This window comes from Eleutherodactylus coqui, chromosome 1 (assembly GCF_035609145.1).
Source record: "Eleutherodactylus coqui strain aEleCoq1 chromosome 1, aEleCoq1.hap1, whole genome shotgun sequence".
Classification (NCBI taxonomy): domain Eukaryota; kingdom Metazoa; phylum Chordata; class Amphibia; order Anura; family Eleutherodactylidae; genus Eleutherodactylus; species Eleutherodactylus coqui.
In genome coordinates this window covers 151,109,212-151,136,442 of record NC_089837.1, presented here as the reverse complement: position 1 = coordinate 151,136,442, position 27,231 = coordinate 151,109,212, and the positions used below count along the sequence as shown (strand labels likewise).

Sequence of the window (27,231 nt, the reverse complement as noted above, 5' to 3'; positions counted from 1 at the left end):
CTGAAGCGGCGATTGCTCTTCTGAATTTCAAACCGGTGTCAGAAGCAGAAATATAGAAAGTACTTATGCATGACCTATACTGAGGATAGGTCATCATCAACAGTTCTTCCCCGGAAAGAAGAGTTAATAATGGTTTCTACATTTGCTATGTTCGGGTAATTAAGAGACAGACAGTGTTATAAAGTAGAACTTTTATTACAAAAAAAGAGATAAATGTTTAACAACAATCACTTATGTAAAATTATAAAATGACTCCACACAAGAGTTTGATTATCGAAATAGGTTCTCAACTGACTTCTGTACAAAAACATTTATGCAAAATATTTTAAAAAATTGATGTGCCATTTGGTATCAGATAAAGGTATGTTCACATAGCGATGTCTGACCGATTTTTCCCCATGGATTGTCTCTAAAATCATCACATATTTTGCCACAGATCTCTTGCAAATGAGCAAAATCCATGTGCAAACTTTCCGACGCGGATTCTGCGAAGATCTGCAATAGGAAGTGACATTTTCTCTTTTCTGCAATGCAGATTTCAAATCAGTGGCAGGAAAAAAAATATATTTCCACTTCGATGAATGGGATGCAGATTTGGTGTGTTGCAGAATCTGCATCAAAATTCACTAAGTGAACATAAAGCCGCTAGTAGAGAAATAATGACACAAACACATACTGTTCTTACATATACATCAATAATAGACAGGATAGACTCTTCTTGAAAGTGTATTTCTTCTATTAACATTTATCACCTATTCACATTCCCACTCCATTCAAGTTTATGTGAGATATTGAAACAGGTTACTGAGTACTAGGTATCATCAGTTATTTCCACATCTCCTATATACTTGTATAGAGCTTGCTATCTACATTCTTGACCATCACATCATACAGTTTCCCACGGCTATTCATAAAAGTAGGAACAAGTGAAGGAGACCTCTTGTTTTAGTGATTGATACAATCTTTTGAAACTTACAGTATTTAGAAACAGTTAATTTTATAACTTTTTAAATGCCACTGCCTCTTTAAATTATTTTAATATTGTTATATTGGAGTAAGTGTAGCCCTCATATGTTGGGGTATAGGCCTCACAAATGTCTTGCAAAATTCGTCATAATGGTGATGGCGGGGTTTACAATTTGCAAAGTTCAACAAAAACCCTTTCTATTCCCTATTGCCATGATAAAATGCAAATGTCTAAAATAGTGAAAATATTTGTTGATGTGAGATGTATTAAAAAACTAATTAAATTAATGATTTTTTATGCCATTGATTTAACAAGTCTATATTTCTTCCTAAAAACTTAAATATATGTAATATACTAATAAAATTAGTTCTATAAAACAACCGAAAAATTACAGATTATATAGAAAAGTAATTACTCCTTATGAAGAACTAACACTAAAAGCATAACATACCAAGAGCCTCATAAATAACTAACATATTATAGCACTGTAAATAAACAGGTCTCGCAATTTCATTTACAGAACAGTAGCAACCAAAACGTAATAATGGCCATATATTAGTAAATCATAAGGTGGAGGAGAAGCTTAATGATTGCTTGTTTTACTGACAGAGAGATTTGCATTTTTCTATTAAGCTATGGCAAACACTTTTGAAAAGGTGATAACAGGAAATGCAGCCATACTGATTGTCACTTTTTAAATTATTTTTTTGGTAAAGCTGTTACTTTGTTATTGATTGCATCAACTGAAAAAAAATGATATTTAGTTGTTATTTTTTGGGGGTCGATTCAAAACTGGCAACAAATATGGCTTGTCACTTTTGCAAAGATGGTGGTTACTATAAGTAAAACCACTGGATGTTGTTGGTATTATTGGATTGCACTCTGCTGAAGGCTAGGAGATATAACTAGAGTTGAGCGAACATGCTTGTCCGAGCTTGATGCTCGTTCGAGTATTAGCATACTCGATGGTGCTCGTTACTCGAGCGAGTACCACGCCATGTTCAACCCCTCCCCGTTTTGAGAGCGAGAGAGCAAAAAAAAGCTTGGAACCCGGCGTCCCACATACAAAAATGCTCGAGTCTCCCATTGACTTCAATGGGGTTCGTTACTCGAATAGAGCTCTCGAATATTACAAAAAGCTCGACTCGAATAACGAGCACCTGAGCATTTTGGTACTCGCTCCTCTCTAGATATAACCATCAAGGCATTCTCCAATCACAGACTGTTTGTACATAGCTGTTTCTTTATCACTGATTGACTTCAATAGAGGGTGAGAATCTACATAGATCCTGGTTTCAAAAACTGCACCAAAACTGACAACCCATGCATTTATTTTTATTACTCCCTTTTTTCTGCCTGAGTGAGAAATAAAGCCAAAGAAACTGTAGGACCCTCTAAGAAAATACATCAGTGGCAATCAAACCACAACTCTGATAATGTATACCCAGTCTTTATACCATAGTCAAAAAGCGTACCTTTCAGTATAGTATTGGTAATAAACAAGTATATAACATGGAATGCAGATAGACATACAGCTGTTTATTTATTTCTATGTTTACTGTATACAATTTTATGCTCTATTTGCTATTCTTGATCTGAATATAATTGAGTCTAGGAAGTCTTATTTACTGTAGTTAACTGAAGAAATGATAATACATTCGTACGATCACAAGAGTAGTCTTTTACTGTCCATGAATATATAATAAAATCACTGCAACTCCAAAAAAAATAATAAAACCCAACACCTACCCTCCAAAAAATACTTCCAGATGTGTTTTATGAAAGTATTTAAAATGCTTCATTAAAGAGCCACTGTAGTTCCAACTGAGACAAGAATGTGCCAATTTCTTCTTCTTTTCTTCCAATTTTGTCTGTGGCTTTATATAAATTGACACATAGCTGTTTCACACAAACTTATATGAAGCAGTACATAGACCAATGGTTGAATTTATGTTGAATAAATGCTTAAATTTCTAAACCATGTGGAAAATGGGTAAGGCGGGCTTCATTTAAAATCCAAGGGTCAAGGCTCCATTACCTTCCAGTAAAGTCAAATATATTGAAGCAATCTTAAAACAGTGCTTCTATAGAATATTTCCCAGTGATTAAACATTACAAGTTCCTTCATGCTTCATTTTGCTGTTTCATTCTCATGAGTACAACATGGTTCTTCTTCTTTCTGTGGTATAGTATACATGCAACAGCTGTACAAACAATTGCTATGCAACATAAAACAATTATTGTGACAACTACACCAACCAGCCTGCTTCCACCTCTATCCATTTCACCAGGCATTATTTCATCATCGTTGGTTTCCACGATATCATCCTCACCATCAAGTTCATCATCATCAACTGAGTTCCCAGACTGTGTTGTTGTTTCTGTAATTGCTGCACTGGTAACTTGTTTGGGCTCTTCAGAAGGTTGAACAGGAATATTACTTCTACTTTCTTCATAAGTAGATGATGTTTGATCCATTTCTGGTGCTAATGTAGATGTTAAAGATAATAGTTGTTCTTCATTTAGCTCTTCTATACGCATACCTGTGAAGGGAGGGTTGACACATACAAGTTGGCTTTGGTTTCCCAGTTTTACCAAATTATGAGTAATCCAATTCTTAAGAGGAAATATATGAAGGTCACATTTCCATGGATTATTGAAAAGCCTTACTTCATTTACATATCCGAGAGTGTCAAGAAATTCCTCTGGCAGATTCTTTAGTGAATTGTTTTGTAGTTGTATGGTCAGTAAAGAGTCCACATTTCTAAAGACGCCTGGAGGAAGATGTTCAATCTTATTGCTGTGGAGAGAAATATTTTGCAGCTTGGACAGGCCCTGGAAAACATCTTCATTTAGAGTTGAGAGTGCATTGGTATGCAGTGAAAGTTCCAGAAGTTCATCTAAGCCATTAAAAGCATTTGTAGAGATATACTGGATCTGGTTTCTGGATAGAATTAACAGTTGTATTTCAGTTAGATTGGAGAAGGCATTATCCACAAGTTGTTCAAGGTGGTTATCATAAAGCCAAAGTTCCTTTAATTTTGGCATTGGCCCAAACACTCCAGTGGAAACGTGTTTTATGGTATTTTCAAACAATGTTAGTTTGGACAGCTCAGGCAAATTTATAAATAATCCTTGAGGCAATGATGTAATCATATTGCTTGATAAGTATATTTTCTGTAAATTTGGATTGTTGGAGAACATATCAGCAGATATTTGATTTATTTGATTACTTTGCAGTCCAACCTCTTGTAGGCTTGTTAGTGTTTTCAGTAGACTTTCTGGGATGTCCTTTAGCTGATTTTCATACACTCGAAAGACTTGAAGCTTTATGACTTTCTCCAGAGTTCTAGGATGTAGACGTGTAAGATTATTTTTAGCTAAATTCAGCTTTAAAAGTCCACTCATCTGATCAAAAGCTCCCCTTGGTATGGACCGGAGACTGTTTCCTAATAAGCTGAGCTCCTTCACATTAACTAGTGAAGCAAACAGTGATGGGTAAATCTGACTAATCAGGTTGTTTGACAGAATAAGAGTTTCCAGTTTGATCAGGTCTTTAAATAAACCTGCAGGCAATTCTTGCAGTTTATTGTTGGCCAGGCTTAAGTATCGGAGGGATATGAGGTTTTTGAATGCATTAGGTCTTATAACAGATAATTCACTTTTTTCAATTCTCAAAATTAACAGAGATGTCCTGTTTTCCAAGACTCCATCTTCGAGTTCATTGACTTCAGTATTTATTATCTGCAGGTTTCTGATGTTTTGAGGGATAGAACGTGGAATCTCAACAATATCTGCTCCGAAGCAGTCCACCTGACCAGCTCGAAGGCATCTGCATTCCTTAGGACACTGGCTGTAGGTCATGTGCACCATAAGGAAAAGCACAATTCCAGTGAGGTGACCGTTCCACATTATTATATCTAGAATAAAGGAGAAAGTGTTAAATTTTGTTGCTTATGTTAATATCTAAAAATAAGCAAGCTTTTTAATACCATGGTCAAAAGGTACAAATATTATTTTAAACTAAATCAACCAATAAACACAGCGCTCTTTGTCTATTACACAATTAAAGCAAACAAACATCCACATGTGCTTTTACTAAATTTTGTGATTCAAAAGGTTGATAAATAATATAGCAAACATTGTAAACTACAGATGTAGCAGATGTTGGCTTGTCTGTGATAACTTTCTGCAAGCAGTTATCTTATGATTTCCAGGTATTAAGGCCCATTTATACACAATGATTATCACTCAAAAGATGTCTCAAACGTTGAGCGATCACCTTGCGCTCCGAGCGGGGGATGCAGAAGACAAGCGGGGTGTCCCTACTTGTCTTCTGCATCCAGATGTTTTCTGCATGGAGCGCCTGGCTGTTATACAGCCGGGCGCTCCGTGCCTGGTATGGAGAACAGACCGGAGCTGGACCGCTCTGTTATTCATACCCAACCTGTCATCAGGGAGCGGGATACAGCTGAAACAATAGTTTTAGCTGTATCCCGCTGTGAATCCCTGAAAGGGCTCATCATTGTCTTTCGGCATGTTAAAAGACAATGATGAGCGACAGCTTAACGAAAACTGCACAATGTCAGTGCAGTTAGACACAACGATTATCACTCAAAAGATGGCTTTTAAGCTAATTTTGAGCGATAATCGTTGTGTCTAAATGGGCCTTTACACTGTATACTGATAAAACTGCCAACAAGGGCAAGTGAGTGGCGCTAGCAGCACCTCATGAATAAACTGGACTGCACATTACCCCACAAGTACCAGACTGCTGAAATCAGTGAATGGTACATGCAAACCATGTAATATGAGGAACGGTTAAAGGATCTGGGGGTGTTTAGCCTACAAAAAAGAAGGCTGAGAGGAGACTTAATAGCTATCTACAAATATCTGAAGGGCTGTCACACTGCAGACGGATCAGCCCTATTCTCATTTGTACAAGGAAAGACTTGAAGCAATGGGATTAAACTGAAAGGGAGGAGACACAGATTAGATATTAGAAAAAAAACTTTCTGATAGTGAGGGTGATCAATGAGTGGAACAGGTTACCACAGGAGGTGGTGAGTTCTCTCCTTCAATGGAAGTGTTCAAACAAAGGCTGGACAAACATCTGTCTGGGATGATTTAGTGAATCCTGCACTGAGCAGGGGGTTGGACCCGAAGACCTTGAAGGGCCCTTCCAACTCTACCATTCTATACTTTATGCTGCCCTCAGTGAGTACAGTATAAAGAATATGACAGGTTCACTTTTAATGGATAAGAAAAAGAAATGATGTTACCGCAAGATTTCAAGGCTACTTGGGCCTCCTCATCAAGCTGGTATAACAATAGGAATGCAAACCAAACATATATTACATATACATACACAATAGGGCGGAGACATGGTGAGATTAATTTGCATGAAAAAAATAAATAACAGGATTAGCTTGAAGAGTTATGCCCCTGTTACACGGGACGATAGTCATCTAAACGACTGCACGAGCGCTGATGTCACCGCTAAGGTCATTAGTGCTTGTGCAGAGCGTTTACACAGAAAGACTTCTTGCTGGATCGTGGCCTTCTTGCTCAGCGCTTCACCTTCTATGTGAAACACTGAGCAAGGTGCCTTTAAACTTAATGAGAAGCCCGCGATCCAGTGATGGCTTTTATGCTGAATGAAAGTGAACAGGTGAACGAATAGTGAGCGATGTTTTTACATTTAGACTGCACAATTATTAACTCATTAACCCTTAATTAGTCTACAGGTAAGAGTGGGAGATTTTTATTGTCTCTAAATTGTCTCATTTTTATGGATTTGTATTCGCACATCATCCTGGGTCTTTGAGGTTTGAAGTTCCCTTTTAAGGCAATGGCCCTTGCATGTTCTATTTTGTGTCCTTGGCTACAAAAAGGCTCAGCCACAGATTAATGAGTCTGTCTGTCTTTAAGCAAGTATGAGGTCTCACATAATGAATGAAAGAATCATTTACCTGTGACAGGGCATTTTTCTAGGCAAGCACACAACATAATCCATATGAGAGCCGTGATTCATCTGCTTATAACACCCATTTATAATCAAGCTTAGGCTGCCTGCAGACGGGCGGAAATTCCGCGGAATTTCCGCCCTTGGAAGCTGCCATAGGATTGCGTTAGGCAGACGGCTGCGGTTTGTCCGCGCGAGATCTCGCGTGGCAAATAAACCGCAGCATGTTCTATTTCTGTGTGGGGCTCGCAGAAACATCACTCACCAGCCGCCGGCTCCGGTCTGTGCATGCGCCGGCACATGAAAGATCCGGAGCTGCGGGGCGCGGGTGAGTATGCGCTGCTCTCTGCAGGTGCTCGGGTCGGGTCCCGCGGCGAGAATTCTCGCTGCCGGATACGACCCGGCCGTCTGCAGGCGGCTTTACATTCTCCATATTAAAGATGTTGTCCCACTTCTAGCTGTTTAGCTGCCGGAAGCAGACAGCTCTGTACAGTGTGCAGTGGCCTGGATTGGTACTGCAGGGTCAATTTTGTTCACTTTAATAGGACTCAGTTGCAGTACCAATAATAATCTAATTGGTTATTATAAGTAACAGCTCCGTTTTTATCTGGACTAGTCTTCCTATATGTGTCTCATTGCCCTTAACCCTTTCCAATCCACTGTGGGTGTCTGAAGACATTCTGATTGAAGGCTGTACAGCTCCGATGCTGGAAGACGTCCGGCAGGGTATTCTTACTGTATATTACTGGCCGCTCTGCCGTCAGGGGCCTCCACAGCATGTCCCATACCGCAGCACTGGCTCTAGCCAGCAGATGGCACCATTGTATAATGGCAGAAAGAGAAAGCCCCCTAGGAAACCTTGAATCCAAAATTGGATTGCAAAGTGTTAAGCTATATGAATTATGTAATTTATTATAAAGGGAATAAAAAAGCCAGCTCATCGGAAAGATTCATTAGAAATGAGGTATACATATTCTTTTTTTTATTTTCACAGAATCATACACGATATTTTATGGTAACAATTTCACACAAATTAGAGCCAATATCTGCTTTATCTGCAGGGCTAGAACATTTGCTATCTCCAGGAAGTTATATTGTCTCTGTAATGTCAGACAAGCTAGGAAAAGGGATAGGAAATGAAAACATGGCTAATGCAGGCCACATGTGTCTCAGGCTACAGCTTCCAGCTGCATTAAATACAGGCATTCCTATTCTTTCAAGATAAAAATAGAAGAGGAATCAGCCAACGTGTAGCACGTGATAACGATTAGTTGTCCTTAATGCGCCGCTCCATGCATACATCATTGATGGAAGTCTCTTGTTTTACATTGCTTTTCTTATTACTTCAGTTCCTGATCCAATACTGATCACAGGTTCATACAAGGACTCTCAAGCAATCCAATAGACTAGATCTCCAATAAGATATTACATGTGACGTGTTGGGTATTACTGACTAGTGGCAGCAATGTATTTCTTTTTCATAGTGATGTTTGATTTGGAATAGTATTAATAAGAGTCAAAAGAATGGAGCATTTCTCAAGCCAAGAAAATACAGGGTTGGAAAAAGTTAGCTTCCAACTGTGGCGTGGCTTTATCAATGTCTCAGTCATAGATGTTCACTGAGTGCTCTGAAAACTGACTCATATGACTTGTACCATGTTTGTCATCTGATACATTTGTAAAGAAAAACACAGTTTTTTAATTTAATTATTGGCTTCTCAAACTCACTAAAGTGAATTATTTTAGGCCATTGTGTTTAACAGCCAAAGGCTCAGCTTCTAGGTGACATTGGTGAATCTTTGGACTCTTAGAGATCTGGAATTGTGACATACTATATACTATTTTGGCTCATATTGATACACTTAATTGATACACTTAATTAGAGCGCAATGGCGCTAAAACACACCAATGATCAAGGGTTTTGAGGAGTGGGGATTTAAAGACTAACCACATTTAATTTGTTTTCTGAAAATGTACAGCTTTGCAATGTATTTTATTAGCCTATTCTACATTTTCTATAGAAAACCCCTCTTCAGCTATGGAGCTAAGTGAAGACAGTGCTGAGAAATCCGTCTTCAGCTAGCTAACTGCATAGCTGAACAGGGAGCTCCAGCTGTCCTGCACTGTTATCTGTAGTGCAGGCACAGCCGCTTTCATAGCACAGTATAATAATAAAATGTCTGCCTTATGTTTTACTACATTTATAGATATAAATTTTCTGTGTTGCAGACAGCTTCTCCTTCTCCCAGCACTGGACCCAATGCAGTGCCACGGTTTCAGTGCATTGGGTTAATGAGCGCGCTGTGAGGAGGAGAAGCTGTAACACAGGACAGCTTCTTCTCTTCACAGCACATGGAGAAGATACCAGAAGTGATATATAAAAAAGAATGTCAGGAGAGGACACTAGGGGGAAAATGTATATATAAATGTAATAAAACCTAAGACAGACATTTTATTATTATTATACTCTTCTATGAAAGTTGCTGTGTCTGGACTAGAGATAGCAGTGCAGGCACAGCTGGATCTCCTTGTACAGCTATGCAATTAGCTATCTGAAGACAGATCTCTCAGCAGCATCTTCACCTAGCTGCACAGCTGAAGAGGGGTTGTCTATGAAAAATGTACAAAATAGGCTGATAAGACCTGTTGCAAAAATGCTTAGAATCACCTAATCTTAAAGTGTGGCGACTCTTTAAATAACTTTTACATAATGTAGTGATTAATCTCTGTTTCCTACTTTTGTTTGATTTATGTGGGGTTACAGCACGTCATCAGCAAGTAATTGCGCCCATAGTTTTATGGTGGCCTCCCCTGCTCCAGACTCTACCCCCTCCAATCCATCCTGAATGCAGTAGCCAGGCTCATCTTCCTTTCCAGGCGCTACCCGGACGCCTCTGCCCTGTGTCAGTCACTGCACTGGCTGCCTGTCAAATACAGAATTCAGTGTAAACTCACTACCTTCATCCATAAAGCTCTCCATAGCACCGCGCTGCCCTACATTGCCTCCCTCATCTCAATCCACCACTTAGCCCAGGCCCTCCGCTCTGCTAACAAAATCACACTGAGTGTCAATTTAATTCAAACCTCTCATTCCCGCCTCCAAGACTTCTCCAGAGCAGCACCTCTCCTCTGAAACGGTCTACCCAAAACTATCCGGGCAATCCTTGATTCACAAAACATCAGGCGTGCTCTTAAAACGCATCTCATGAGGGAGGCATACCGCATTCCCTAAACAAACCCCTCTGTACTCCGCCTGATAACATGCTCCCTGTCCTAGTGATTGCAACCACTGCTAGCTGCCATCAACTGGCCCTTGCAGTAAAACTGATTCAGCCACCACACAGCTTAATGTCTGACCATTGCTTATGTGTATAGCATCCCTCACCCTCCACCTCACCATACCGTGCACATCTCCAGCCATTTTACCTTCTGTATCACCCCATTATTTGTAGTATATTAGATCGTTGGAGCAGACCCTCACCCCTACTGTTTCCATCAACTGATTACTATGTAACCGTGGTTTTTGTATTTTTGTCCTTTTGTATCCCCCTGTTTTTGTAAGTGCGGCGGAATGTGTTTGGCGCTATACAAATAAAGATTATTATTATATGTCGTCCCTATGGGCAACATGTTACTGCGTAACATCACAAACCAGTAGGGGTAGAGGATGCAATGAAGAATAATTTCCATGAAATAACAATCCTGGAGCATTTTCTTAGAACTTAGAATTAAGCCATTTCTCTCTTATCGTACCCGGAAGTGTATGAATAAATCACTGAGCTAACTGGGCATTACAATTCCTCTTCTAAATAGGTTTAACCCTATTCAGTTTTAGGGTCCTTTTACACAAGACAACTGTCGAGTGCTTAAGTGCCCAAGACTCTTCCCAATGATCATCACTTCTGTGCTTTCGCATAGGAGCGATAATCGCTCACTGAATGGAGGCGGAGCACACCAGAGATCTCTTCCAGCCACACACCTCCATTCAGAATAAACAGGCAGTCGTTCATGGGTGTTGGGCCACATTCACATGGCCGGTTCGGATTCCAACTGCAAAATTCTTGTAGCGGGATGCGACCCGTGTCCCTGCAGTGACATCTCGCTTAACTGTCCGGCATCTCCTCTTTCTGCTCTGCGATGTTCTGCCGCACATGCACAGAGCAGAGTTGGCGCGTCAGCAGTGTCGTTTTTAGATAGGACATACCGCAATTTTGTTACCACGCAGATTTTCTGTGATCAAAATCACGGCTGTCTGCATAGGATTGTGTGTACGCATGCAATCCTATGGCAGCGTGCAGTGGTGGAAATTCCATGTGGAATCTCGCTGTGGAATTTCCGTCCGTGGGCATTGGGCCTTAGGTTGTGCTGCTGGAACCTGTAGTTCTATGAGGTTCCAGGAGCACACTGCCATAGGTATGGGATAATTGAGCTGTCTTGGTGTGGATTTCTCTGGCCAGCCAATCACCACCTGTCTGCTGCTCATAAATATCAGCCCCTCTGCCTAGAGAGGTGTTGGTTTCCCAATACCCTTGTGTTTGCTTCCATGCATGTTTCTCAATATGGTGTGTGCAGGCACGTGTTCTGTGCGAATGAGCACGTTGCTGGTCATGTAGTGTGAGCTGTCCTGTTCCATGTGGTATGTTTTGCATAATGTGTTGGTGTGAACTGTGTCCTGCTTTGGATCATTTACCATCTAGGGCTACTAGGTCCTTAGGTTCCATCATGGGGCCATCCAAATTGGGACGATCACCCCACTTGCAGGCAGGATTCATGGGGTAAGTTGTCCTGTTGGAGTAGGGACCCATGAGACAACGAGTACCCTTGTCATGGGTTGTGGGCTTAAGTATCTTGGCCAAAATACGAACCAATACCTTGTACCACATCTATTATATCTGTTTATGCATACAGGTATATTGGGTGAGTGTTCTGGGTGTTTGTCAGTTGCTGTTTTATGTCTGTATTCTATTCTACGTCCAATTCACCCATTCATTTGTTGTTAGACACCTGGTTCTTATTTGTTTGTTTTACCCGTCCGTTGGTGGGCGGACGCCCAAGCCTTATCCTGTCTCCTTCATCCGTAGGGACGCTAGTTCCTCTGGTTTATATCTGTTCCTGCGTCTCTGTAGTACCAAGTGAACTCTGGGTCTTGTTGGTAGTTCAGGACAAAGGTAACAATAGGCCTGTTTTATATATTGTGTGGCATCATCAGATGTCACACACCCGAAGGGTTTATTATCCTGACCTTCTATACATAAGCATGCCTTTTCCTCACCTTTAAGTGATTTTAAACCAAGATTGTATTTTGTCCTCTTATTTCTGGAAAGTGTCACTAGTTCTGTTGTGCCTGAAATGTGTTGCTCCCTTGTTACTGCCCACTGGAGGATAAACCCCTCTTCACTGCTTCACTTCACCACATTGCATCATAAAACAGGGTAATAATAGTCCTTATAGCCATTTCTCCATTCCTATAAAAAATCTGAAAATGTTTCCACTACAGTGGAACATTTCCATTCATACAGAGTAACCGTATTACCCAGCACAGCGGTTCGTCTCCGCACGCCTTAACTGCCAAGTTTATGGCTTTAATTCAGTGATTTTACTCAGCAGCAAGTTAAGGCTGCTCAATTTGGAATAAAGTCTTTAAGAGGGTTGGAAACTTCACCTCCGCATTCTTGGGAACAGTATGTTCTTAGGGATTTAATAGGAAAATGGATTTATTTCAAGTATGCAATCTAGTATATCTTTTTCTTTGCTTATATGACTCCACAATATTCCACAGCTCTGTATATATATATGTATGTCTGTGTTTAGGTATAAAGAGGACCTGTTTGCTCTCCCGACATGTCAGTTTTAGTCAATATTCCAAAATATAAGTTCTGGAACATGTCTGTATTGTGCCTTTCCTTCAGAAATGTAAGAATAAAGGGACCTTTACACAGGACTACTGTTGACAGCCTTCCCAGCGACTATGGCGACTATGCTTTCACACAGGAGCAATAGTCTGTCAGAGAATGGAAGCAGACCACGCCAGAGATCTCTTCCGGCCGCCCGCCTCCATTCATAGTGAGCTGAAATGGGACACCCAGCTACAACCAAGTGACATCTCATTCAGTGCCCTGTTGGCGGCCATGTTTACACGAACCGGCAGTCACCCGTAATCGCTCGTTTGAAGCTAAAGGTATCTTAAGTCGATAACTGGGCATTACCATTTCCCTTGTCAATGAGATGTGTCCCTACATACTCTGAAACTGGGAAGTCAGTGTTGGCATGTCAGACTGCATGGATATTCCTTATTGACCAGGAGAATTGTAACACCCAATTGTCAATTTATTCATGCATTATGAAGCAGAATGACAGAGAACGAACACAATTCATGAGTTCTTAAAGTCCCCTCTCCCACTACCCTAAGGGCTTCTGCAGACGAGCATTTTGTGAGCACTCAAAATTCGCTTGCGCAAAAATCTGAGAGTAGAACCCATTGATTTCAATGGGTTCCTTCACATTATGTGTTTTTGCACATAATTTGCATGCGCAAAAAAATATACACGACGCGCTCTATTTTTTTTGCGCATTTGTGCATCCCAGGCACCATAGGAGTCATTGGGGGTCCTCAAATATGCACCTGCTCTGCACAAAATTGTGCACTAAACTGCGTGATTTCACAGGGAAATTGATGAGATCTCAGACTACTTTGGCTGCACAGCCTGTTCAATCACAGCAATGGTGTGTCCCGTGGTGATGTGAACGGACCCAGCGCAGAAACGTACAGTAAAATGTGCCGAACGTCTGCGATAGCGCTCTTTTCACAGTGCATTTACGTCACGCTATCGCGAGCATATCTACTTTTGCATTCGTCTGCAGGCGCCCTTATTCTGCATTTTGATGGAATATTTAGCATTCAGAAAATCATTCAAATGAGCGAAACTGTAAGCATGAGCCAACGACTGATCGACGAATGAGAACACTGCGCTTCTCATTCGTCATTCAATTTCAGCCGGCAAGAATCATTGTCGGCACGTTGGTGTCTCGATGCGTTTGAACACTGATCATTCGGTGCGTCACATAGGAATGTGAAACACTGAACGATAAGTGAACGAGAACTGCACGATTCTCAACGATGATTTGCCTGTCTACTATGGCTGCCCGAGCGCAAACAATCTGGTGATGACGTCACCCGCTCGTTCACTTGGGCAGACGAGAATCATGAGGTTTTCATTAGATGTAAAAGAAGCATTACTTGTCTGGGCTCCGGACTGAGGAGATAACTCCCTGCTGCATGAATCAGCAGCACAAATGTATTTATTCTAGGGTGTAGAAAGTCAAGTCACCCACCTCTGTCTTGCGGGCGCCATCAGCATAGAGCAGACGCAATGCACAATGTTTTTGACGAAACGTATGAATATAACTGTAAGCTAATTGTGGCTAAAATAGAGATTGTGCTTATTGCCAGTTTGTCTACCAAACTAGTAGATTTGCATAAAGCTTATACTAGTAGTTGAGAGGAAAACGCTATCTCCCCAAACATAGCAGACAGCTGCGAGAATTCAGTCTTGTCCCATTACAGCGCCTCCTTATCCTAACATCACATTTAGCTCCTATAATTACAAGATTAGATTGTATATTTGTTTCTGAGCAGCACAGAATCCAAGAATCCAGGCATCAGCCTCTTATCCTCGTCTGCCCTCCCATCCTAACGGTCCAGTAACAAGTCTACTGCTGTAGGAAGGCGTCCAAACACTAGTCGCTGCTCAGTCTACTCTGCTCGAATCACAAATGTATATCCAAACCTGACATAGCATATACTGTACATATATACTGCTACTGCATGCAAACCTGAAATAGCATATACTGTACATATATACTGCTACTGCATCCAAACCTGAAATAGCATATACTGTACATATATACTGCTACTGCATCCAAACCTGACATAGCATATACTGTACACATATACTGCTACTGTATCCAAACCTGAAATAGCATATAATGTACATATATACTGCTACTGTATCCAAACCTGACATAGCATATACTGTACATATATACTGCATCCAAACCTGACATTGCATATACTGTACATATATACTGCTACTGCATCCAAACCTGAAACAGCATATACTGTACATATATACTGCATCCAAACCTGACATTGCATATACTGTACATATATACTGCTACTGCATGCAAACCTGAAATAGCATATACTGTACATATATACTGCTACTGCATCCAAACCTGAAATAGCATATACTGTACATATATACTGCTACTGCATCCAAACCTGAAATAGCATATACTGTACATATATACAGCTACTGCATCCAAACCTGACATTGCATATACTGTACACATATACTGCTACTGTATCCAAACCTGACATAGCATATACTGTACATATATACTGCTACTGCATGCAAACCTGAAATAGCATATACTGTACATATATACTGCTACTGCATCCAAACCTGACATAGCATATACTGTACACATATACTGCTACTGTATCCAAACCTGAAATAGCATATAATGTACATATATACTGCTACTGTATCCAAACCTGACATAGCATATACTGTACATATATACTGCATCCAAACCTGACATAGCATATACTGTACATATATACTGCTACTGCATCCAAACCTGACATAGCATATACTGTACACATATACTGTATCCAAACCTGACATAGCATATACTGTACATATATACTGCTACTGTATCCAAACCTGAAATAGCATATACTGTACATATATACTGCATCCAAAGCTGACATTGCATATACTGTACATATACTGCTACTGTATTCAAACCTGAAATAGCATATACTGTACACATATACTACATCCAAACCTGAAATAGCATATACTGTACACATATACTACATCCAAAACTGACATAGCATATACTGTACATATATACTGCTACTGTATCCAAACCTGACATAGCATATACTGTACATATATACTGTATCCAAACCTGACATAGCATATACTGTACATATATACTGCTACTGTATCCAAACCTGGCATAGCATATACTGTACATATATACAATATCCAAACCGAAATAGCATAAACTGTACACATATACTGCATCCAAACCTGACAGCATATACTGTACATATATACTGCTACTCTATCTAAACCTGAAATAGCATATACTGTACATATATACTGTATCCAAACCTGGCATAGCATATACTGTACATATATACTGCTACTGTATCCAAACCTGAAATAGCATATACTGTACACATATACTACATCCAAACCTGACATAGCATATACTGTACATATATACTGCTACTGTATCCAAACCTGACATAGCATATACTGCACACATATACTACATCCAAACCTGACATAGCATATACTGTACATATATACTGCATCCAAACCTGACATAGCATATACTGTACATATATACTGCATCCAAACCTGACATAGCATATACTGTACATATATACTGCTACTGTATCCAAACCTGAAATAGCATATACTGTACACATATACTGCATCCAAACCTGAAATAGCATATACTGTACATATATACTGTATCCAAACCTGACATAGCATATACTGTACACATATACTGCTACTGATATCTATAACATTGAATAGTCAGCATAAGGAAGGATTAAGCAGAGAATTCTGGTGGTTTTAGAAGTGATCTGTGATGAACACAAATGTGTTTAGCACCAGATATTCCACAGAAGTATACTATGCCATAGTGATTTACTGATACACTTGTGAGTTTGTGATTTTATTGCCCTGCACTGCTCAGCAGAAAAGATAGGATTATTACTTTTACATAAAGCTATGTACAATTCCAGGTAACCTATAGTAATATGGTAAATTGAGACATAATGGATAAAACACATGATATCATACATTGCCAAATCAAACTAAACTCAGCTGTATCTGTACTGCAACAATAGAATCATAGTAAATCCTCGGTACGACAGCAGAAAACTCAGTGCTAAAAGTGAAAAATATCTGAATATCTCATCAAAAGACTCATCCACCTCCATATATTTTGAAGGCAACTGGATCATTATTCGGTTGCTTGTTTGATCAGAACAGAAAAATTGCAAAATCCAGAATGTCTTCATATAGAAGTACACTACAACATATCCAACCTTCAGTTTAGTAATTCCATGCCCCCCCCCCCCCTCCCCATCCAAACTACTTCAAAGTTCTGAAAAAGTAGCTGAACATCAGAAATATGTTTTCTGAACCCATTGTATGGCATAGGAAATTTTCAGCTGTTTTACTCTAAGTGTATCATGATTTTGAGTATAATCATACTTTCCTCATACATCCTTGCTATTACACATAGGAACCGTTGCTTAGTTTTCTACTCTTGCAGTTGCTAGTTTAGCTTGTGGTTAAGCAATGGTTCCTGCATGCATGGAAGAATAAAAGTTAGAAGTTCTAATGGTTATCCAACAAAAGCTATACGGGTATATCTTGATGATGATTAGTCCAATATATACCATTGTTGCAAAAAAAAAAAAAAGTATAAAATAACAAGGATGACCAGACTCTAAATCTGAGTTGGCATTGTTGATGGATTATTTCAACGCAGAGCTCCACTGCTGTCTGTAAAAGGATAGGTTCACTTCTGCGCTAAACATTTCCAGCTTTCTTTTCCATCATAGGGCTCATTCACACAGTCGTATTGCCACTGTGTATTACACACACTGTATTTATCCCTTGCGTAACATAAGGTGAATGGAGGCAATGGAAGTCTATGGACTTTCATTCTTCCATGCACACCTGCGTTGGAGCTGCGAGGGGACACTGTGTATAAAACACAGAAGAAATGAACCACAGCATGCTCTATTTCCCTGCATTTCATACGCAGCCCTTAAGGGGCTCCGTATTGAAACGCTGCCCCCTCGCACTGCCTGCGAGAGGGCAGCATTTAGTATGGAGCCCTGCTCTGCACAGAGTGGGGGATTTGAGAAAAGTCACACTGCGCATGTCCGTGATGTCATAATCCCGGGCATACGTAGTGCCTATTGCAGCCCCTATGCGATCTCTCCCAGATCTTCTGCCAGCACAGCGTAGGGGGTGTGAAGAGTACAATGCTACGAGGCTCGCAGCGTTGTGCTCATATGGCCATGTAAAAGAGACCATATTTGCAGAAACAGCCAAAAATGAGGATAGTTTGATCTGTTACATGACAGATACCAACGGTGCCCAGTAGACACTATCTAATCAGTTTGTTGGGTTTCAGTCAGGGTGTCTGTCGTCTTATCAGAAAAAGTAGGACAGCGTGCTGCGTTAGTTTTACGGCAAAAGTGATGGAATCTGTAACAATGCTTCTGAATGGAACCTTTAACTCAGATATGAACCTAAGCCAGGATGCTAACCATTCTTTTTTTGCTGTAGTTAAATGCTTCTCCAATGTGATTGTGTATCTTTAACTCTTGCAGTCCTTCTAACCCTTTGCATGACACCCATTAATGTTGGTTGGATCAACCTAAATCTAAGGTGCATTGGGGCAGTCAGCTGTCCCCTAATGGCAGACACATGGATTACAACAGGTCTGATCCTCTATTCTTTGGGAGATAAGTAAATACCAGAAGTGTCCGGCAGTCACTTCCCCCTTTTTCCATGAACCTCTTTGCCAATCCTAGCATATACTGTATGCTTATAGAGGAGTCAACGGAGAAGGTCATCTTATGTGTATTGGAGAAAGATAGGAAAAAGAGGGATAGAGCACACCCCATAAACTCCAAAGGTCTCTGTCCTAGGCATGAGCGAACAGGTGAACGATGACAGAGTTCGCTACTTCAGCCTGTTCCCTTAGGCTTGCAATTGCGCTCGCATATCGTTCAGTCATTGACATCCACTGTTCACACATAACGACATGCAAACGATTATTTTTATGCCTGCATAAAATGAACAGCAAACAAATCCTCGTTTGTCATTCAGTCGTTGACCGTGTTTTTACTAAACAATTATCATTCAAATTCGCACAACCCAACGATTTTTGGAGCAATAATCATTCCGAGTAAAATGGCCCTAAGCTGCCGCCATACAGATGCATAAAATGTTTATAGCCACTAACGCAGAAGGAGCAGACTGTGTTTAGCAGTAGGATGTGATTAGAATAAACAAGGGATGTCTGGAAATCTAAGTAATGCTTATATAAACTTGAAAGTGTTTGCTAGGAAAGTAATGGCGCCCACACACACTGCGAACGGCTGGCTGGGGCTTGACTACCACATTTACTGTCTCTGTTATTTGCTGTAAAGCATATGTCCAATTACATTTTTTAGAGTATATTCACACAACACAAGACTGGCACAGAAACTTGCCAGACTGAAAATCTGCTGGATACATAGAAGAGCTTCTTCACACGGGAGTAAAACATATGCGCAAAAAAAACACGAAGAATAGAACCTATTTATTTAAAAAGTAGGAATTACTCCCAAAAAACTCAATGGGAGGTGTGCAAATACACAAGGGTAAGTGTGAAACACTACGCATAACCGCAAAAAAAAAAAGAACACATCTAGACCCATAACGCTAAATAGCCTTTAAATACACGGAAGGTGTGTCATTCGCATGTGTGAACTGGCCCTGTGTGCGCAAAAAGTACAGTTCTATGTGCAGATACACTCACAAATCAATCTTATCAATCTCATTCATGCACAGATACGTTGTACAGAGGCGTGAGGTCTTGCGCACACACTCATGGGAAGCCACCCTAAGATGCATAGATGCGTTCACAATAGCGTGACGTTATAGCACTGTGAAGGAAGCGCTCTCGCAATCTTTCTTGCACGTATCTGCGCATTCTAATGTACCTTTCTGCGCTGTCGGGCCCTTTCACATCGGGCCATGACACACCCGTGCCATGATTGAACCAGCTCAGCAGCCCAATTAGTCCCCAGAGTCCTCAATTAATGCTGCAAAATCTCGCAGTTCAGTGCACGATTGTGTGCGGATGTGGTGTGTGCATTTGCAACTGCCCACTAACTCTTATGATGCCTTGAAATCACAGACAGCGGTCATATACAAGCCGCCATATCTTATGGTACCTTGAGTGCGCAAATCCACACAAAAATAGAGCATGTTGGTTATATTTTTGCACGCAAATTTTGTGCGTAAAAACCCATAATGTGACGGAACCCATTCAAATCAATGAGTTCTATTCTCTGCAGTTTGCAGATAACCAAGTATGGTTGTTTCTACAGCAGGTATATACATTTTTATAAAACCCATTCAGATATAAGGAACCTTGGCAGGAATTTCTACAACAAAGCCGCCACCCATGAACATCCCGTAAACCGCTGTGTGCAGTAACTGTTATAGGCTTCATATTGTAAGCGCTGGCGGTTTTCTCCTTCAGTTTCTGGGGCAGGAAGTGCTTTTCTGACAGTTGTCATCATTGGCCAGATTAGCTGTCATGGGATTAATGTCTCTGTTCCTTGACAGATCCTAAACTATAAAACTGCAAAGTTTTGCTTTTTTTAAGTTAAAAGCAAGAAATGCTATGAAGTGTGGCACAATAGTGATGTCATTCAGAGAAGATGTACTTAGTTTCTCTTCATGCTCCAGTTTCACTCAAATCAATCTTCACTATACTGCCACAAACTCTAGGGGCTCCTTCACATGAGTTTAGGCTGTGGTCAGACGAGCGGTTTTTTTAGCGCATGAATAGACGTGCTTAAAAAAATTGGCTCTATTAGAACCAATGCTTTCCAATGAACGGTTACATGTATGTTTTTTATAGGCGCTAAATAATCACACCTGCAAAAGATAGGACATGCGAGTGCAAATGCACCCGGTCATGCGATTTTTCTACACACGATGTGCGATTTTTTTTTTTTGATTTTTTTTAGCGCAGTTATTCATGTGCTAAAAGAAAGCACTCATCTGACCAAGCCTTTACTATACTTTTTTGCGCTGCTATCACATTCTCTCACAACTGGTTACTGTTCTTTCTTGCATTGCCAGTGTGTGCACATCGGTGTGGGACGCCTGTGTGAAAGAGTCCTAAGGGTACTTTTACTTTTTTCCGCTCATCATTGTAGACAGGCAGATGTATTGTACTTCATGATAGACAGCTTGTGTTCAGCGGCATAACCCATATATCCAATAACATGCAGTTTCTGTCACAATCTGAAACCTTCAACATCTTATGGAGCATGGTTTAAGATATGATCCATTCTACGCCCTGAAATGAATGGTGCTTTAAAATAATAATGATAATTAAAAGTTTATGAGTGAGGTCTCATTCACACTAAGTTTTCCATTATTTGGTTTTGTCATAGGAGCAAAAGAAAAAGAAAAACAGAAGTGACGGATGAGATGCATGCTGGACTTACATTTCCCCAGACAACACAGCGCTATTTTGGATTGCATCTTGTGCCAGATCTGTGTCAAACAGAGCATTCAACACAGATGTGATCAACTCCTAAATTACTGGACTCAAACCTGGGAACTCCTGTGCTCCAGACGGTGTCTCTCCCCAGTGAGCTCTCCAGCTTGCTGGACAGCTCCCCTGCTGAATTGTAGCCTAATTCCATGCTCCTGTTAATCCAGTTCCTGTTTCCTTGTCTGGCTCCGCTCATTGCTTAAATAGGCACACTATAAAAGCCTGGCCCTGCCACTCCCTCAATATGTATTTATTGCGTTCTGAGGCCTCAGCCTTTTTAACCAGCTCCTTCCTCTAGCTGCTCCCTTTAAAGAAGATTGTTTCTCATGTACCAACCACTGGCTTGCTCCTGACTATGTCTCTGCTGAACCTATTGTACTGCATCACCCTCTCTGTGTACCAACCCCCAGCTTGCCTGTCCACATTGCCTGCCCTTGCTGGCTACCACCCAAGACTCCAACCCAGTGCCAGAACGGGATAATACTATTGATAAAATTACTCAACTTCACTGGAAAATACCACAAAAGTTTTTTTGTAATCCGTGGAATAAGCAACTAAAATTTCTACAAAGTAAAACACGGTCTGATTGTTTTACGTATTGCACCTAAACATTGGCGTCAGTATTTTCTGATCTTATCTGCAGTCCGATTTACCTATAAATATAGTTCTTATTACAGAAAGAGGCAAAGCACAGAACATTTATGTATGATCGCCATTTTCACAACCATTTGAATAGTAATCTGCTGAAAATGACTCATTGGTAACCAATAGCTAAACGGATCTACCACAAGCTATGAGTTACATCTGTTCATCTATGGGAACCAATAGCTAAACGGATCTACCACAAGCTATGAGTCACATCTGTTCATCTATGGGAACCAATAGCTAAACGGACCTACCACAAGCTATGAGTCACATCTGTTCATCCATGGGAACCAATAGCTAAACGGATCTACCACAAGCTATGAGTCACATCTGTTCATCTATGGGAACCAATAGCTAAACGGATCTACCACAAGCTATGAGTCACATCTGTTCATCTATGGGAACCAATAGCTAAACAGATCTACCACAAGCTATGAGTCACATCTGTTCATCTATGGGAACCAATAGCTAAACGGATCTACCACAAGCTATGAGTCACATCTGTTCATCTATGGGAACCAATAGCTAAACGGATCTACCACAAGCTATGAGTCACATCTGTTCATCTATGGGAACCAATAGCTAAACGGATCTACCACAAGCTATGAGTCACATCTGTTCATCTATGGGAACCAATAGCTAAACGGATCTACCACAAGCTATGAGTCACATCTGTTCATCTATGGGAACCAATAGCTAAACAGATCTACCACAAGCTATGAGTCACATCTGTTCATCTATGGGAACCAATAGCTAAACGGATCTACCACAAGCTATGAGTCACATCTGTTCATCTATGGGAACCAATAGCTAAACGGATCTACCACAAGCTATGAGTCACATCTGTTCATCTATGGGCAGCTGTATATGATTCTATCAGTATTTCTGCGGTAGGCTGCACAAAAACCCCTTGGATTGTGCCTGCACACCGAATATTTTTTGCTGTGCAGCCGAGTAATGTTCTAAAAAAAACACACAGGGCTCCTTTAATCCAAAATAATTCAAATTTCTCATCCAAACCGCTTTCGTGTTTGTATAATTGAAGATTTTGTTAATAAGATTCAGCATACATGAAAGATGGAAAAGTGACACGCTTGCAGCCTACAATTTATTTGCAGAAGGATATGGAAATATTCACATTCCCAGAATTCTGCTGAGGTAAGGAAAGATAAGACGGGCATGGAAAGGCTAAGATGCTGGCAACAGATAGATCAACACTGCGTGGATTAATCCTCCAGCTAGAGGGCTGGATATCATGGTGTCTTGTCTACTGTGCATAAGGAGTCCTAGACTGTGCTAGGAGACTTTGTAAGAAAAACAGCTAAATATACTATATACTGAACTACTCTACCCTCAGAATATTCCCTTTAGGGGACAATGCATGTATGTGCTCAGGGATCCATACTACAGACCCATAGGAGCTCCATGTGTTGTGCACATGGGCTTTAAAGCATAGGAATGTTGTGGCTTCCATTCTTATAATGGACTCCATCAGGTTTCCATTGAGGTTTTGCTGCTTTTGATGGCAAGAACATCTCTGCAGACTACACTATTCTTGCCATCGAAAACACAGGAACCTGATGGAATAAGAAAATGCCTCTGTGAACAAAGCCTCAGCAATACTGTTCGTGCTGGATTGTGGAATGCCAGTAGAATAGTAGTTTATTAAGCAAAATATGAGAAAATGTCCCTAGAGATGTCACCTATTGTAGCATCACATGTAACGCTAATTCACATCAGCGTTTTGTCTTCCGTTTGGAACGGATCCGTTGTCTTTGCGATAGATTTTTTTAATATAAAAACGCCTCGCATCCGAAGGGAAATTGCATGTTGGCGAGCGTAATATCAGACATCGCACTTGCCTCTGTGAAGTTAGCCTAACTGAAGCTCAGAAAATCCCATTGAAATCAATGACATTTAAAACGGAACCGCTTCTTTCCCCGTTTTGCAGCTCAACTGACAGAAATTCAAAATGGATTTCAAAAACGGTGATGGCGTCCGAGCCTATAGAAACCACATGTGCAATTGTATTTTTGCAATTGCCTTTTTCCAATTGAAGTCAATAAATCATAGTAGGAAAAGAGCAAAAAGCTCTTCAAAATATCCAGCAGGGAGTCAAAATGCACAAACCTCTGGGCAGACACACCATATATGTGACCTGGGCCCCAATAGATTAGAGGGCTCGGCTGCCACATTAAAATCTGCTTCGTACTGTACTATAGATTGTATGTAAGGTATTGAGCTTCTGTATTTCAAAGCTCATAATTAATAATGGAATGGGAAAGAGACAAGTCCAGCGCTCTGTGATATTGGAGATCAAGAGGCTCATGTACTGTTCTTGCAGAAGAGCCCATTGTCTATTGGTGTTTGCCCTTGCACTATGGCACATACTTAGTCAATGGCTAATGTTAAACATGACCAAAGGCCGGTTGCACACGGGTGGATTTGTATTGCGGAATCCGTAGCGGGCGTCCGCTTCTCCACACATACTGCCCATAGCATGCTATGGCAAAACACATTTTCTTCTAAACGAGTGGAAATCAATCACAATTTTCCACTCACGGAGGAGAAGCTGTAGCATGCTCTATTACTGTGCGGATTCCGTCAATGGACGCTATCTGATCCGCGGCCCTTCCGCAATGACATTGCGGAAAGGTCACAGATTCTACATCATGGCCTAGCAATGACGCAAAAAAAGCCGGGATTTAGAAAAAAAAAACCATGCCATGTGGACCATCCGCAATATAGCTGGCGAAAGAAAAAGCAGGTATGCGTGGATGCTGGCTGGGCAGCCCGCAGCGGAATCCGACCCGGTCATGTGCAGCCGGCCTAACAAGGATTGAGCTACTTGAATGACATGACTATAGGATCATTTCGCTGGTCCTCACTTCTGGCTGCAGCAGCAGTGACATCATGACACAGGGACATGTGAACCCTGTAGTTATTCAGTGGCCACAGCAGTTACAAGTCCCCAGTGTTAGTGATGTCATCGCTGCAGCAGAAAGTAGAGAGCAGCAGGTGATCAGACCCGGCAGAATGGGAGCGGTAAGTATTGCCTAGAGGGGCATAAAACAAGTCTTCATTCCAATGTACAGATTCCAGTAGAAAAAAACAAGGAAAGGAAGTTTAATAAGAATGAACCATAAAAACCTGAAACAGTAAACATAAAATCAGACTGTAAAAAAAAGCTAATGTAATGAGCGGTGGAAACTGAAAGGCTCCATTCAGTTCACTTCAGTCATGTGCTTCTACAAGATCTGCATCTAGCATGATCACTTTGATATAATTCCTTAACAGGGAGTAGTGTTCTGCACAAATCGTTTTTTTCTTTGCACATGATGACCCCCTTGCAGTAAATCCCTCAATTCAAGGCTGCGTTTTGTCTTGGAAGCACATTGAGCGCAGCCAAAACATTGTCTTATCCTTGTAGGAGGATTTCCTGACAAATATATTCATGTGGTCCCAATATTGTATTCCTGCATGCACTGAATCCCTCTGCCTGGATCCAAAAGTAACGTCATTTCAGTTGGAAAGTTCCCAAATCAACTTTTCTAGGTCTGCAATCTGTGCACTTCAACAATACATGCGGATTACTGAGTGCTTTGGCTTGTATATACAGTGCATTGGAAACATTTCACTATGTGGTGTGATTCATTCTAAGCACGTTAATGGAGTACATGAGAAATCATTGTATTTACAGGTTTCAAAATGTGTCAGAAACTCAGCAATCCAAGTGTGCTTGCATTAATCATGCTTCAGAGAAAAGCTGGCACTCACATACTAAAAACTGAGGCCATAAAGGGACAGGCATAATATGCTGTATCAGTAGCTCCTTGAGACCTGGGGCTTTTTATAGGTTTTACCTGCAATGCAAATTTAGGGGAGAAATCTCAACGGTCAGCCTGTGACTTTCCATAGTATTAGGTTTAATTTGTTAAGTCTCTCAAACCATGCAAAGTGCATTAACCCTTTTCTACAGGTCAGTACATTAAAATAGAGTAAGCATACAAGTTAAGAAACTTTTCCAAAATTCCAATATTTGCTTTGAAACTTTCACACAAAGTGTGAAACTATTTGGTCTAGTCAACATATAGAAGATTTCAGTGCGAAAAGAAAAATGAAATATTTCTAATAGAAAGAAAACAGCACACAAATTGTGAGAATCTGAGAGAGGGAATCGAATCCAGATGTTACCTACCCCGGCTGTTGGCTATCCTGTGTTCTGTGAGTTGCAGCTGTATAGACTGTGGAAGTGTTTGGTTCCCTCCTATATAAAGCTCTTAGATCAATGAATCAGCAGAGGGGGATGTGTCAATAGGTTAAAGCATTTCTTCAGTTTTTCCAAGAGTCATAGTAGTTTTTGGTAGCTGGTGGGTACTGCCCTCCTCCTTACTGCTTGCCTGGCTATGGGATGGGATTTCCCAGTGATTAGGCTGTTAATCAGCAGGACAAAATCTTTTTTGTCTTGGGTATAGTCCTGTAACGAGCTCAAGTTCATTTTAATATGTTCTGGGAAGAAAGTTTCACTGAGGCTCCTTTACTCCTCCTAGAAATGATAAGGATTTAAACAAATGCATACTTTTGACCATAGAAGGGGCCGGGCACGTGGAGTTTTGAGGATTGGTATACTAACCTGAGCCTCTGGATACAAATATACCATTTGTTAGATCTATACACTCTAGACATTAAGTTTGCTTGCACATGTATATGCTATGTCACATACCAATATGTCACATCCACTGCTGTCTTCACTCACATTAGTGTGACGAAGGTATTCGCAAATACGCTTGCCGCAGAGTTGCAGCGAGTGTATTTGCATACAAGCTCGTCTGTGGCAGTCTTTAGGGCAGAGGCACACAAGTATTTGCACAAATACGCTTGCCGCAGCGCAGCGTGTCTGTGCATGAATGAGGTTTGGAGAGAGCTATAATCAGGGGTTTGTACACGTCTGCGCATATTGCTGTAATTTTTGCATGCACGCGACCTATTTACATGCATGCTTGACTTTCCGTGGAATTGAATGGCTATTAAAGCCTGCACAAAAATGTGTGCAAACACGGTTGTGAGAAGTACCCCTGAAAGTGGAATAAAATTATTGTGAATTCGATACAGGAAAATATGATGTGTGTATTAATTACTACTGACTGAAAGGATCGCCAAATTTTATATTTTCATTTTTGGTTAATGGGACGCTCTTTCAAAAACATTTTTCCATGCCTGTCCCTCACCTGATTGTCTGACACACTCTAGAGGTCTC

General features: G+C 40.6%; 1 protein-coding gene across 1 annotated transcript; it reads right to left on the bottom strand.

Moving 5' to 3' along the window:
• Positions 1 to 182: 182 nt before the first annotated feature.
• LOC136626770 (leucine-rich repeat-containing protein 15-like) lies at positions 183 to 26,472 on the bottom strand. Its single transcript, XM_066601778.1, has 2 exons — positions 26,173 to 26,472; positions 183 to 4,887 (listed from the first exon to the last, which is right to left on the bottom strand). The coding sequence occupies exon 2, from the start codon at positions 4,877 to 4,879 to the stop codon at positions 3,092 to 3,094; it is 1,788 nt and encodes a 595-aa protein (XP_066457875.1). The 5' UTR covers positions 4,880 to 4,887; positions 26,173 to 26,472; the 3' UTR covers positions 183 to 3,091.
• Positions 26,473 to 27,231: the final 759 nt, after the last annotated feature.